We start from the raw sequence: 14481 nt of genomic DNA, 5'->3' as shown, positions 1-14481 counted from the left end.
CAGTTGCTGATTGGAAGCTTGTCTCTGCAGCCACACGGTCCAGGAGTCCTCGAGGATAACCAGGATGAAGTCACGAGCTGTCCCACGAAGGCTCTCGCTGTCGGCGGTGTCGGCTTCAAGATTGGAGGCAACAAGCCTTGGCATAGGCAACCCACGCAGGAATCTATGTAGGCTTCTTACTCAGACCAGCAAGGTCTGAGGGGCTGCTTCTTTTCAGGGAAGCAAGGGCCAGTCTGGAGCAACCAGACCAGCGGTGTAGTTTCGCGGGATCGTCGCCAAGATGGCCACTAGCCAACGGGCAAGTGACCGGGCAGACACGTCGAGCAGGAAAATGCAAAAGGCCCCCGTCACAACTCGTGGAGTGTGCAGGGCTGATCTTCGGTGCAGTTGCTGCTCGGGGCTGTAGCTTCTCAATCCCCAATGCACAGCTTCGAGGGGACCTCGGGGGCTGCACAGTTAGCAGGTGGCAGACTTTTCAAGATGGCCGGTCCCACGTCTCACGTCGCCTCCACGGGTCTCAGCTTTGCAGGGACTGTGGATCGGACTGTTGGATGTCTGAGAATCCGGTTCTTGTCAGGCTCTGGGCTCCGGCGGGAGGCGAGAGGCGGCAGCAAAGCAAGTCATCGATCGCTGGATGGTGCTTGCTTGTGCAGGGTGAAACTCCTTGACCACAAGGGAGATTCTTCAGTCGTCTTCTTCCAAAGTAGAGTGATGAAGGTCCAGAGTTTTGTTTCAAAGTTTCAGTCAGGATAATCTAAAGTCCTGTGACTCGACTCCTACCTATATACGAATCTTAGGGGCTGGATTACCTGCTAGGTCCCTCCTAAGGGTGGGACCAGGGAAGGGGGTGGTTACCCTTTCCCTTTGTCCAGTTTTGCGCCAGAGCTGGGGCAGGGAAGCCCCATCAACGGTTTGAACTGTACTATGCATGGGACACCTTGTGTGCCCCAGGCAGTGTCTCAATCCTTTCAGCCCTCCCTCTCCCAATACACAAAGTCCTGTCTGGGGTGGTGCTAGCACCTCCCAAGGCAGGAAACCCATTGTCCAAGCCTCCCTCGCTGGAAGGACTCCAGCAGCAGGAGGTCAGACTTGTGTCTGTGGCAGCAGCATCCATTTTGTGATGCTGAGGCTCTGGTTAAATTTAACCGGGAATAGTAGGAACAACATGTCTTCTGAAAACAGGAGATGTCTAGTCACAGTAACTGATGTGTGCTGTTCTGAAACTAAAGACAAAAAGGGATCATGTAACAACGCCATGATATAACACTGGGCTGAGAAATTCCCATCAGCCCACCCTTATGGCGGAATATCATCACGTGGGATATATATGGTGGATCCAAAACTCGCCCAACCCATCTAATGATGGTGCAAAGATGGATTTCCGAGATAAACCTCTAGCCACAGTGTATTTCAGATGATGCTGATGGTGTGCAGTGCTGTGAAAAAAGTGAGTGAGAATATATAAAATTGGCATTAAGGCAAAAAATTTGTTTAATAGGGATTGTCCTAGTGTCAAAATTAAAATGACGCCTAATAGTCTGAAAATATGACTATATAATGGCGCTGTGCAGTGAGGTCAACATGTTTCAGCTGTATGGAACAAACTGTCCAGCTTTCTTCAGGACCTAGATGTGATAGCTACTGCAAAAGGTGCTAGTGAGATAATGTAAAAATAATAGTACTGTGCAATACTTATTCAATTACTCCTACCAGGAACTTGGATCCCCAATGTGAACTGGTGAAATTGAATTACTTGTCCTTTCCTACAAAAGAGGAAAACCGTGCACAGAATATGTAATAAAATTGTATACAATGATCCCTAAGTGACAAAGAAAACAGTACAGACAACACATAAATAGCGAAGAAAGAGTCTCAACGCTACACAGAAGGCTACAGTCCTCCTGACTCTCATGATGTTATTCACAGTGATGGTTTTTAGAATATCATACTCACCAAGCATTATGTGGGAAGTAACCTCACCTCGCCCGGCACCCGCTCGGGAAAATGAGGCCCCGCTCTGTTATATGGAAATGAAAAATGAAAGATCACCGTCAAAATGATATTTGCGGTGTATATCTAACTTGCTCCATCATTTCCATGTAATATTAACGTAACCCAGTTGTTTACAAAAAGACACTCCCTCCCCAAACTACATGGCCAGGACTCGGAGTGCTGCAGACAGCGATTGAGCAGGAAACCATAGGGAGGAATCATAAAAATTATGTAATAAACCAGACACAATTCTGGATGTGAAATATACTGAAAAAGGTCAGTACCAAATCCTATTGGACTGAGATGTACAAAGTTCGTAGGGGTTCCCAGTATACACAGTTTGCTTGATGTCAAATAGTACACCTCAAACATATTACCAGCAATCATCTGGAGCCTACCTGACCGTCGGTACCTCTCACTGGCGTCCGAGAGGGAGTGGAGGTACCGGAAGGCGCTTCGGTGCGCCTTTTTATACCTTGTTTGATTGGATAATCACCTCAATAAGCGCACTCATTAAGTGGTAAAGTGCCGGCCGCTAATTCTCACTGCGGTCAAGTGATAGTAAGACCGCTGATCCAGTTGCGCATGCGCGGTTTACCAATCCATCCGCGCATGCGCGGCAATATAGTGGGCTTTCAACAGCACTTATTACTAGCGCATGCGCATAGGCGCGGTCGAGTGCAACCGTGCCTTGATAGCTAGATCAGGCAGACGGGGCACTTTGCCTATTTGGTCCTGCAGGATTGTCTGATCCTTTCTTCAGACCTACCACCTTGGTCGGTACTCCTTTGATGTTCACTCACAAGGGGAGGAATCTGTGGTTAGAAGTATCCATCAAAAGAACAAGTAATTTACCTATCGTATTGCTCTTTCTGGTGGATTGTTATCTGACTGCAGAATCCTCACCAGCCCTCCCACCTGCCGGTCCTGTGGAATGGACCATTTTCTCTACATAAAAAGGTCCCAATGTAGACATCTGCACACTGTCTGTTCTTAGTTAATGGCTGTGTTGAGAAATGAACTGACGTCAGCGGGCAAGGGTGGTGTTATATGTGGCTTTGTTGTCATTTCTAGGGTGCAATGGAGTCAACATGGAGCCGCATAATGCCACCTACTACACGTGAGGGAACTGCTGAAAGAATTCTCCAAACCGAGTCTGGTGCTTGATGTATTCACTAGGAAAGGAATCTGCAGTAGAGTATCCACCAGAAAGGGCATTAACAAAGATAAGTAGCTTGTTCTTTCTTCTAAATGCAGCTAACAATGGGCACTGATCATAATTTAAATATGTGTTCCTTTTTCTTGAATGCATTGTTAAAAAAAAAAAAAAAGCAATGGCCATTGCTAGGGATCATTGGATTTAAACCATTCGGTGGCTGCTACATTTACCATATATGTACTTATATCCTAAACAACGTGGATGAACTACATCTGCTCCATCAATTGTGTCAGGCACCACTTGGGTTTGTAAAAAGAACCCTCACCCCCCAACCTAGTTGGTGGCATGCTTCATCATAGGGTTCCGAACTGGGTAGCCGAGTGATACCCAGCTGTGCTATAACGCCTGATTACAGCGGAGCCGCATTTTTTGTAGTGTGTTGTGAAATGGTGAAATTAAAAATATCTCTGGGATTCCTTACTGATCAATTTTTTATTCCCAGCAGCCCAGGATATATTAAAAAGGAAAGGGATAACAAGAAGATTAATATTTGGTCTTCATTGTCCTACTGGTCGACATGTTTCAGCCTCTGAAAAAATTGTGGAGGATTTCATCAGGACCAAATACCTTGAAATAGTGTTAAATAGTGAAAGTGGCCACATGTATTGTTTTGCAGCACACACGCTAAGGTGTGCTGTGCATGCAGGGGTTCGACCTTACTTACGGGCCCACTGATAGGGTAAAACACTAGCTATGTGATTCTTGTAGCTTCTCTAATCCCGGGAGAAGCGTACACTTTTAGTCACACATTCGTCCATGTTAGATGCCCGCTGCCACACCTACTCCAGTCTCCTCTGGATCTCAATCCGAGGAGACCGGAGTAGGTGTATGGTATTGTCACCAGGTGGTTATACCATGCATCGAGTCCAGGGGATCCCCAAATGTGTACAGGGCTCAAAGTAAAACCCAAAGTGCTCCATTAGTGGTAGTGTGGGCAAGCAGCCTTAGGCCTAACACAGAGGAGTGTAAGACATTTATTGCAGAACCTTGACCAATAATGGATACGTGACTCAAGAAGGAGATCCAGACCAATTTTTGAAAAATATACTTTGTATTTTATTTTAAGCCCAAGATCTTCCCAATAAGGTAAGCACGTTTTAAATAAAAAAGACTTTTCACTTTGAAAAATCGACACTTAAAATCTTTTCAGAACAGTTCAGTGTTATCCTATGGGGAAAATAATATTGTGGTTAAACAGGTAAGTAATGCACTTAAAATTCCAGTCTTCGGGACCAAAAGTCAGCAAGGGTCAGGTGAGTAGCAAAACTGCATCACCAGCAGCAAAGGGGTCTGGTGGCTCAGTGGACTAATGCGTCCACTGCAGGGGCCTGTGTTCGACCTCATGGTCACAGGTTCAAATCCCGGTGGGTCCACTCAGCCTTTCATCCATCTGAGGTCGATAAAATGAGTACCATTGAGTTGGGTAACAATAAACATCTGTTATTCAGCGCCAAGAAACCGCTGGGTGAACGTGCGCTTTACAAATACACATGTTATGTTATTATGTTATTATGTTAAAGGGGCAACAGTGTGCAGAGGTCAAAATGGAGTTTGGTCCAGTGCTTTTCAACACAGACTGGCGTTGCCTGGAGCCACACTGCTTGCACGTAGGTAAATTGGTTGCAGGGGCCAAGCTTTGGGAGTTAGGACAAGCACGGGGCACAAAGCAGCATCAAATATACACCACCAGCGGCACAGGGGTGTCGGGGTGCAGATTCAGCATTGGTCCCCTAATGCTTTTTAATGGGGTTTCTTCTTTTGCCCAAGAGGCTGCAGACGTGGGTCCGTCAGTCTATCTCACCAAGGCCCAGGGACTTCAGGTGCCTTTCAGCGTCTGAGTGTTCTTACCAGAGCCTGTCACGGTCTGGGTGAGCCTCTGGATTCACACTGCAGGCACCACCGTGGAGATCAGGAGAGGTCAGCCAAATCTGAATATGTGGTCAGGATCACTGGGGAGACTTCACCGCACAGGTGAGCCACTTCGACTCGGGCCGGGGGCATCTGGTGCAGAGTGGGCAGGGATCCCGGTTCCAGCTGGATCTGGAGCCCTTGGAGTTAGTTTCTTCTGGACCGGTCCACTGTCCATGGGAGATTGGAGTCTTTTTTTAAGGCAGCAGTCCTCCCAGGGTTTTCGAAGGTCGCTGGCTGCAAGACAGGTCACAGTTTTGTACAAGTTGGAGACAGGCCGGTAGGGCTGGGTCCAAGGCAGTCATCTTCAGTCTTCTCTGCAGGGATGTCTTCTTGCTTCTTAGGTCATTGCAGATCTAGTTTCTAGGTCTGGGGGTGCCACCTAACAACTAGATTTAGGAGGGTTTTGGTGGAGTAGCAGCCAGGGATGTCTTCTTGCTTCTTAGGTCATTGCAGATCTAGTTTCTAGGTCTGGGGGTGCCACCTAACAACTAGATTTAGGAGGGTTTTGGTGGAGTAGCAGCCAGGGCCAATGGGCACCTTAATTAGAGTGACTGATCCTTCTATTATGCCACCCTCCTATGGGAGGGGGCATAGACTAAGCCCTGATTGGTTGGGTCCCCTCATCTTCAAGTTGGCCCGGATTGAAAGAAGTGCTTCATCTCGCCTTCCAAACCTTGCGGGTGGAGTTGGCAGAGGTGGGCACACCTCCTATTCTCCGGAGTTTTCCCAAAGTAGGGGAGTAAACGAAGGGCAACTATGTGCTGCTAGCAGTAGAGGCTGGGGATCGCATTACAAAAGTGGCCGGCCTTTGAAGGTTCTCCACCTTCGATCACTGGCCAATCCTGGGGGAGGAGGTGTGACATCGCTGTCCAGGATGTGCATTGTTTCTGGTGCCTGAGAGGGCCTCTGAGGTCCCCTCTGGGTACATAGTACAACAAATCCCACACTGGTATCAGTGTGGCTTTCAGATTAATAGTTTGGTACCAGACACTCCTGTGTTCAGTGAAGCCATTATGGTGTGGAACTAGAGTTGTTGGGTTTCCAGCCCATGTACTCTTTAAGGCTTCACTGGCACTTATAATATTAAAAAATTAACCCCAATATAGTAGGGGAATATCTGCTCATGCAGACAAGCCCCCACCTGTGGTATGGTGCATCCTGCTTTAGGGCTGTGAGGCCTGCTAGGGGAGTGACTTACCTATGCCTTCAGACAGTGCTGCTGGCATGGCACTCAGGCAGGGTACCATGTCGACTTTGTCGTTTTTTGACTCTCTGAGGCTTGCAAGCTGCAAGGGCGGTGATATGGTCCCAGTAAAGGGGGGGCGGGGGCAGGGGACCGTCTTCAGCTCCTAGGTATTGGTACCAGGGGTACCATTTACTAAGGACTTAGAGGGAGTAGAAGTACCAATTGATGATATGTTTTTAGGGAAGAAGCACTGGCACAGGGGACCTGGATGGCAGGGACCCTGTGTACAACAATTGAAACCACATCAAAAACCATAGAAAGAGTGGGGGCTAACCATGCAAAAATAGGCACTTTCTCAAACCCACTCACATACCCACACACATTCACTCACAGACTCAGACAGACAGACTCACCCACTCACCCACTCACTCACCCACTCACCCACTCACTCACCCACTCACCCACTCACCCACTCACAAGCACACGCACACACACACACACACCCACTCACAAGCACACACACACCCACTCACAAGCACACACAGACACACACACACAGCTTACACCCACCCACCCACTCACATCACAGACCCCCTCTCCCACTCACATCAGAGACACCCTCACCCCCCTCGGACACCCTCACCCACTCACAGACACCCTCGCCCATGCACAGATACCCTCGCCCACGCACAGACACCCTCGCCCACGGACGGACACCCTCGCCTACTCCGACACACCCTCACCCACTCGGACAGACTTTTACAGACCCATTTACACACTCCTACACCAACTTAGTCACTCACAGACCCATAGCCCTACTCGCAGACCCACACAGCTAAACAGGCCCACACAGGCACTCACTTGGAAGCCGGTCCCAGGATGCTTGTTTCCTGTCCAGGGAAGACCTGGCTTGGCAGTTCGGGCTGGACTGTTCCCATGAGGAACGGGGTCAAGACTGATTTGCTTAAGGCTGGGTCTGAACTGGGGTGGCGAAGTGAGCTAAAGAATGATGATGTTTACGGCGGGTGTCGGAGTGGATGAGTGCTAATTTGTTGAAATTAAATGGAGAGAAAACCGAGGTGGTTATTCTAGGTAAACACAAGCACATTTGGGGGCCCCAGCATTGGCCATTGGAAATGGTCTCTCTTACCTCAACCGGTGACCCAAGTTCGCAACCTGGGGTTTATCCTCGAAAGCACCCTCTCAATGCGGCAACAAGTGGTTAGCATTGCTTCCACATGCTTCACTATGTTTTATTGTGCTCGCCACTGTAGACTCCTTGTGCTGCTCAAACAGAAAATCTTTACTTCAAGCTCCAGATGTCGGATGTGGCAGGTTTTTATACTGGACGGCTTTGCCCGATAACGCTGGCGACAAGTGTTCTTGGACTCATGGGGCCCAGCAGAACTTGAAGCCCACATTCTCAGCAGTGCTTTAAACATAAAGGAAAGACAACGTTATGGATTGGGCACAAAACATAATAAAAGGACTTACATTCTGTAACTGTGTGAGACGGGCAAATACCGTACATAATAATGTCTCTTTGGTTCATAATTAGGACACAAGGAGGCATTATTCTCATGAGCGGTTGCAACATTGTTTCACTCCACACAGTACCATTATTGTTCTTCACAGTAAGGTGTAGTTACAAGGATCACCAAGGCTCTACAATTGGTACCAGCTAACCGTTCCAAACGAGCTCCCTACATTTTGAGACCTATGCGCTACAGGAGTACTGTAGGAAGCTTGATGGGTATGACGGTGGAACAGTGGTACTGGACCCACGTCTGGGCATACTTGTCCCACTCAGGGTGATATATCAAACGGCTGGACTGTTCCCTTTGGAAGAGTCATGACTGGTTTGCAAATAGCTGGGACCAAACTGGAAATGGGATGGTTTCCAAAGTAACAATAGACTGGGATGCAACCTGACTAATTACCAGTGGTTGAGATTAATTCAAGCATTGCATCAATCACTTTTTTGTACTTTTCTCATTTTTTGGTGGGTGCCCATCCTGAGCACCCACAAGGGCATCCAAAGTCCTGGCTTTGTTGGGCGCAGCAGGGGAGTGGGAGTCCCAAGGTCCCCATGGCCCCAGCTGGCTCCTTGGCCAGCATCATACTGGGTGGTGGCAGGATTCGACACAATTCCCTTGCTTCCTCCCTGGAGAGAGCAGCATTTTTGTACTTCTCCTGCCTGAGCAAAAGCAACATTTCCTACTGCTCCAGCGTGGTGGAAGCAAAGTTCTTTTCTCTGCCTGAAAGAGTGTGGTCAGGTTATGCCCACACTCTCCCAGGCAGATAACAGCAATGTCCCAGGGGACGGGGTCCTTGAGGCCTGTGCAACGCTGAGGAGGGGGGTGGGTCACACGTCCACTCTCCTTTTATATTGACACAAAAGGCTGAGAAAAAGGGAGGGTATCCCTACCCTGTGTGTACATATATGTATATACATTCATACATTTTCATGCTCCACCGATCCTCCGTGGCGTGAAATATCTACATTTTTTTAAACCTTTCTCTAAAACTATTGAACAGAATTGCACAAAAAGCACAGATTCTGGTCAAAGATCTTGCTTTCTGACCAATTTTGTGCAATTCCGTTTAGGCTGTAGTGGTCTCTAATTTTCCTATGCAAAAATGAATGTGGAAAATACTTCAATGCTTCCTTTGCTCATGTGAGGTTTTCCTTCAGACCGGCTACTTTCCTACCAGGCCATCCCTATGTTCTCCAGGGTTGCTTGCTGGATTGGCATGTATTATTGTTCCTAGAGAATACGCCACTTTCACAGGCAATGCATGAGTCATTGACATAGGAGTCTACTGTAAGTCTCTCTTCCTACTCTCATAACACGTTTCATGTTGCTTTTGTTTCATGTGTTCTTAATTGTTTGGCTGTCCGGTCTCTAAACCTTCTTAATCACGACCTCCAGTTTCCTGCCTCTTTGATTGCCTTTAATATTGTTAGTTGCTTTTGTGTGTGTTTATCAAACCATCCAGAGGCAAATTAAATTCTGCTCCAGTCAGAGCAGTTAAGCATTACCTTTGGTAATCTCTGTACAGTAAAACCCTTATTGGCAATTCCTTTGCACAATAGAATATTTGTTAAAAAGTGAAATGCACAAGGAAAACCTTATTATGATTTACACTCTAGTCCTCAACCAAGGGTTAACCAATGGAATTGAATTTTCCTGCAGGTGGATCTATCTAAATGATCAGAATCTATGCATCCCTACCAGCTCTTCCTTTGTTTACGGGGCAGTGCCTATTGGAGCCAGTATTTATGTGATTGGAGATCTTGATACAGGTAAGGGAACACATTATTACATGTTGCTTACTTACCTTTGAGCATTGATTTGTTTAATTGTGGCAGTTCCACTGACATTTTAATAAGGTAAATGCAGACGTAAATGTATAATACCTTTTGGAACAACAAAGTAGCGTACTGAATTCTACAAAGAACCTTTACATTCCAGAGAAGCTTGTGCTACTGTGACTGCTTCAAAGTGCTCCTTACATCATTGGCTTTTATTCTGTTGCATCCACTGAAGATTTTACCTGCTTTAAAGAGTACCACTAAATTGGTAAATAACAAGACTAGCTTTTTATGAGGAAAAGCAGTCGATCAGACTAAGCACTATACACAAATTATACTCCTGTTATCGTGCACAGAACATACACATGTTTTGTATCATTGTTTGAGAATCCTGTTCCTTTTAGGGTGATTGCTTTCATCATACAATTGAGCTTTTTGAGAGCTGCAATACTTTTAGTGGGATAGATCGGCCCTGACTTTGTTTATTACTGCTTCCAGTGATGATAACAAGCTGACATTTGTCTGTGTCTTGTTCACAATTATCATTGGGAAAGCTGTCAGCAGAACAGTACTCCATTCTGGACTTTTAGTACAGGGAAGCTGACTGATGTATGTGTCCCATTTATAGTGGTGAATGAGACACTGAGACAACTTTCTGTTGTCTCGGTTACTTATGTTCTGCTGACACATGGATCAGGCAGACCAACATCAGCGGAATACAGCCAAGTATAGCATTACAGGGGACCATATCGCAAATATATGATGACAATGGATCCTGTATAGCATCTGTCTGGTGTATCTGCACAAGCACTTCAGTCCTGTAACAAATTCTCCCTAATGCACCCAAAGACCACCAGAGAACTGGAAACTAAACTCAGTGTTGCCAAACACTGGAAACTAGGTTGACCCGGATCCAGGTCACCCTCAACAGATAAGTTAAAAGAAAAGGCTAGAGAAGTTAAACTATAGTTCTTCGTTGTCCAGATGCACCTCTCCTAGGGAGCGGTCTCAGTCAGCACTTTAGAAACCGGACTTTTGGCTTTGCCTTCCTCTTCACTTCTGATGCCGATGCTGTAGTCTATGCTACCACAGTGCCCTGGTCCATTGTTGAATCTGCTGCACATTGAGGCCTTCAAGGAGGCTATGCTGCATATGGTGTCTTTTTTGCCTCCATCTGGCACCCATTGCAACACCATGGATCCACCAGGAACCCCATTCGAAATTTTGCTGTAGGCCTGTTGTCAGCATTGAATCCCCATTCAGTCAGCCCATTCCGCCGCCAGGACACTCCAGTGTTTCATCTTCTCTTCTGCAAACCTCATTGGTTGCTGCCCTTTGGTGCCAATGCCTGCTCCAGTGACATCAATTTCCGTCTGTTTCAGTGCTGTCCCAGATTCAAAAGCCTCCTTAGAAAAAGCTTGCCCAATTTTGTGTTACACTATTGCAAAGGTGTAGTCTCAGGTTGAGGAAAGTTCTCTCTGTTTCTTTTCCACTGAACAATATTTTAGATGAATGGAAGGCAATTTTGGGTCAGATTCAAATGCTATCAAAGACCTCCAACCAATAGAACTTGATGATGACCATGATTAGAAGGCGGATAGGTCGCTTTCTTGCGACACTGAGGCTGGTCTATAACTTGATGGGTAAAGTGCAAGTGGCCTGGATATTTCTCCTAAATTGTCTTTGGGTTCACCTCTGGGCCCCCACCACACCCCACCCAAGGAAAGTGATGATAGAGCTGCCATTTCTGGCTGAGGAGACTAAAGCGAAGATGCTGAGAGTTATGCATCAATCTGGACCTAGCATTTCTGAGCCTCTGTTAGCATTCAGTGTTACCATTCAATGGACCTTTGGTAGACTCAATTTTGTCGGTCTGGTCTAAATCCTTTTCTGCCATGGTGGTTAGGCCAGCAATGGAGACATGACATTTCTTGTGCATCACCCTACACCTGAGAGTCTTATGACACATGCCTGTAGTTATATAAATTCAAACTCTTTTCCAACCACTATGCCAGACAGATTTTAAACATATTTACACAGTGGGCAAGCATGTTTTCTCCTCAGGCCATCTAGCACTACTCTCTTTGAGTGTTCCTGGCATTCTGGGCAACTATTGCCAGCCTCTTTGAGACCTGGTACATGAGATGTTGCTTGCTGATGAATAACTCCTGTACTTTCTATTCTCATAAAGTTTAGCTTGGCCAGGATGTGGCCAGGCAAATCTTACATTTTGGGATGGACACCTCAGACTAAGTTGCCTGTGCCTAGTGGATGATAATCAGATGACATTCCTGGATGCACTCTGCCAGATTTTACAGAGATGCCTAGAATCATGAAGACATGCCTGTTGAAAGAGCTAGGCTATTTGCCGGATCATCTTTTAGTTTTGGGTCATTTTAAGAATAACAGAGGTGCGCTCATTGTTTGGCTTTCTAAGTGCACCAATCCCACCAGAACTACAGGAGGTTCAGTGGATACTCTTGGGGCCTTGACTTCAGTTAACGTCGTCAGCCAATCTAGCAGCCTATGCCTGCTTTTAATGGCAATAGCAGAAGAGAAGTCTCTTCTACTCTAGGCAATACATCAAAGCTGAATTAGTTTGCTCTTGATTCCGTTGGACCAAAGGATTCCACAAATTCTGCAAGTTGGTTAGGCCCTTCAGTTTCTGGTCCACCCTCATGTTCCCCCGTTTTCACAAGGGTTTCAGCAGATCCTGCCCTTATCCTTTTCCAGGTAGGTGCTGATATTGCATGCCAAAGGCTCAGTCAAAACAATATGTGGAGATGGAATGCTACTCATGATGATTCCTAGTCTCCAAGAATGATTGAGGTCTACATCTTATATCCTTTAAATACTTCAGCACAGAATCAGTGAAAGGCCATATCTAAAAGAGACACGTTGGTGATTGAGTCCTTACCTTAGAATATCCCCAGGCGCCAGACTGGATTCGGAAAGTTTTTCGTCAGCAGTTCCCCTGCGCGTCAGAAGGTGGCGTTGTGCAGCTTCGCGTCCGTCGCTGGCGTTGTAGGCGCCGAGATGACGTCACAGAGACTACTTAGGCACCACCCATGCGCGCTGACGTCAGTTCATTCTTTTTCCGCGCCAGCAAGCGCAGCTCCGGTTAGAGCACGTACCCTAGTCACTTTTTGACTAACTTTTGAGACTTTTTGTCTACCCAATTTTTGAGTCTTTGCCTCCTGGTGCCACGTAGGGATGCCTGTGTTTAAATTCTTCGGGGCCAGTCGCCGTACGATGTCGGTGGCAGACCCCCATGGCGTCGGTCTTTATTGTCTGGAGCACAACCATGATTCCCGGTCATGTTCCGACTATTTGGCCTGGCTCCGAAGGCCTTGCAGGAGCGGTCCCGTAGGCTGCCGGAGGCCCGGCAGTTGTCTCCGCGCCGTTCGAGGTCCAGGGTTCGATCGAGGGACCAACCGCAGAGCCATCATCATCGCTCCTTTGAGTCGAAGTCTTCACACTCAGAATCGGGTAAGAGACGTCATAAGAAGAAGTTGAAGAAGCGCTTACGCTCTCCAAGGTCCCCCCGGTTGGTCTCCAGACGCAGGCGAGGGGGCCAGGGGTACCACCCCCGTCGCTCCTTTGGAGCCTGTGAGTCCTGTGGCCTACCCACCTTATCCGGGTCCGTCTGTGACTCCTGCCCACGTGCAAGATTTTCTTGCTGCCATGGACCTCCTCTGGGCCCCGCGGTCCCTGCTGAGGGCCCTCCCTTGCCGCCCCCTCCGCCGCTGGCAAAGCAAGGTCCTCCACCGGCGGCTCTGGCGCCGCAAGGTCCTTCGCCGGCGGCCCCGGTGCCGCCCGCGGCTTTGTTCCCGGCTGGGGTTCTCCATCAATGTGCCAAAGTCACATCAGGCTAGGATTCCGATCTTTCAGCCTCTACCCCGGGTTTCAGTCAGGATGACCCTCCGGCTCCTGGGCCTAATGGCCTCCTGCATCCTGCTGATGCAACATGCCAGATGGCTTATGCGCGCTCTGCAGTGGGACCTGAAGTTCCAGTGGGCACAGCATCAGGGCAACCTGTCCGATCATGTCCAGATCTCATAGAGCACTGCATGACAATTGCAGTGGTGGCTCACAAATCGCGATTGAGTCAATAGCAGATCCCTCTCCCTTCCCCCACCGGAGCACACAGTTGTGACTGATGAGTCCCTCCTGGGATGGGGCGGCACTTCGGAGAGGCGGAGATCAGAGGCTTCTGGTCCCTGGCGAAGTCCTGGCTCCATATCAACCTTTTGAAGCTTTGGGTGATCCGACTCGCACTGAAAGCATTCCTTTCCTCTGTCCGGGGAAGTGTAGTGCAGGTGTTCACGGACAATACCATCGCCATGTAGTTCTTCAACAAACAGGGCGGGGTGGGGTCGTGGACCCTATGTCCGGAGGCTCTGCGCCTCTGGACCTGGCTGGAACATCAAGGAATCACCTTGGTTGTTCAACACCTGGCAGGTAATCTGAATGCCAGGGCGGACGAACTCAGCCGCGGGTGCATGATGGATCACGAATGGCGTCTGAACTTGGACGTGGCGCAAGGTCTCTTTCTGCAGTGGGGAGAGCCTTGGTTAGATCTATTCGCCACCAAAGAGAACTCGCAATGTCATTAGTTCTGCGTTTTGGAATTTCCAAGGCGGCACTCGCTCGGCCACGCTCTTCGTTGCGAGTGGAGCTGCGGTCTGTTGTACGCCTTTCCGCCTATACACTTATGTCCAGAGTGCTGAAGAAGATTTGGTGCGACCAGGCCCAAGTCATCCTTGTGGCTCCTGATTGGGCACGATGATACTGGTATCCCGAGCTACTCAGCATAGCGACCGATCCCCCGATCCGTCTGCTTCTTCGGGAGCATCT

The 14481-nt window shown here is 48.1% G+C and overlaps 1 protein-coding gene across 2 annotated transcripts in view; it reads left to right on the top strand.

Moving 5' to 3' along the window:
- Positions 1-14481, top strand: part of GAN (gigaxonin) — a 307857-nt gene that overhangs the window by 263659 nt on the left and 29717 nt on the right. The window contains exon 10 of one of the 2 annotated variants that reach the window (XM_086945082.1): positions 9506-9615. In XM_086945082.1, coding sequence (XP_086801208.1) covers positions 9506-9615 — 110 coding nt within the window. Of the gene's footprint in view, positions 1-3066; positions 3309-9505; positions 9616-14481 lie in introns of those variants that run through there. The other variant, XM_086945083.1, reaches the window with a different exon arrangement.

Source organism: Lissotriton vulgaris, chromosome 12 (genome assembly GCF_964263255.1).
Source record: "Lissotriton vulgaris chromosome 12, aLisVul1.2, whole genome shotgun sequence".
NCBI classification, from domain to species: Eukaryota; Metazoa; Chordata; class Amphibia; order Caudata; family Salamandridae; genus Lissotriton; species Lissotriton vulgaris.
This window is presented reverse-complemented; position numbering and strand designations above follow the sequence as displayed.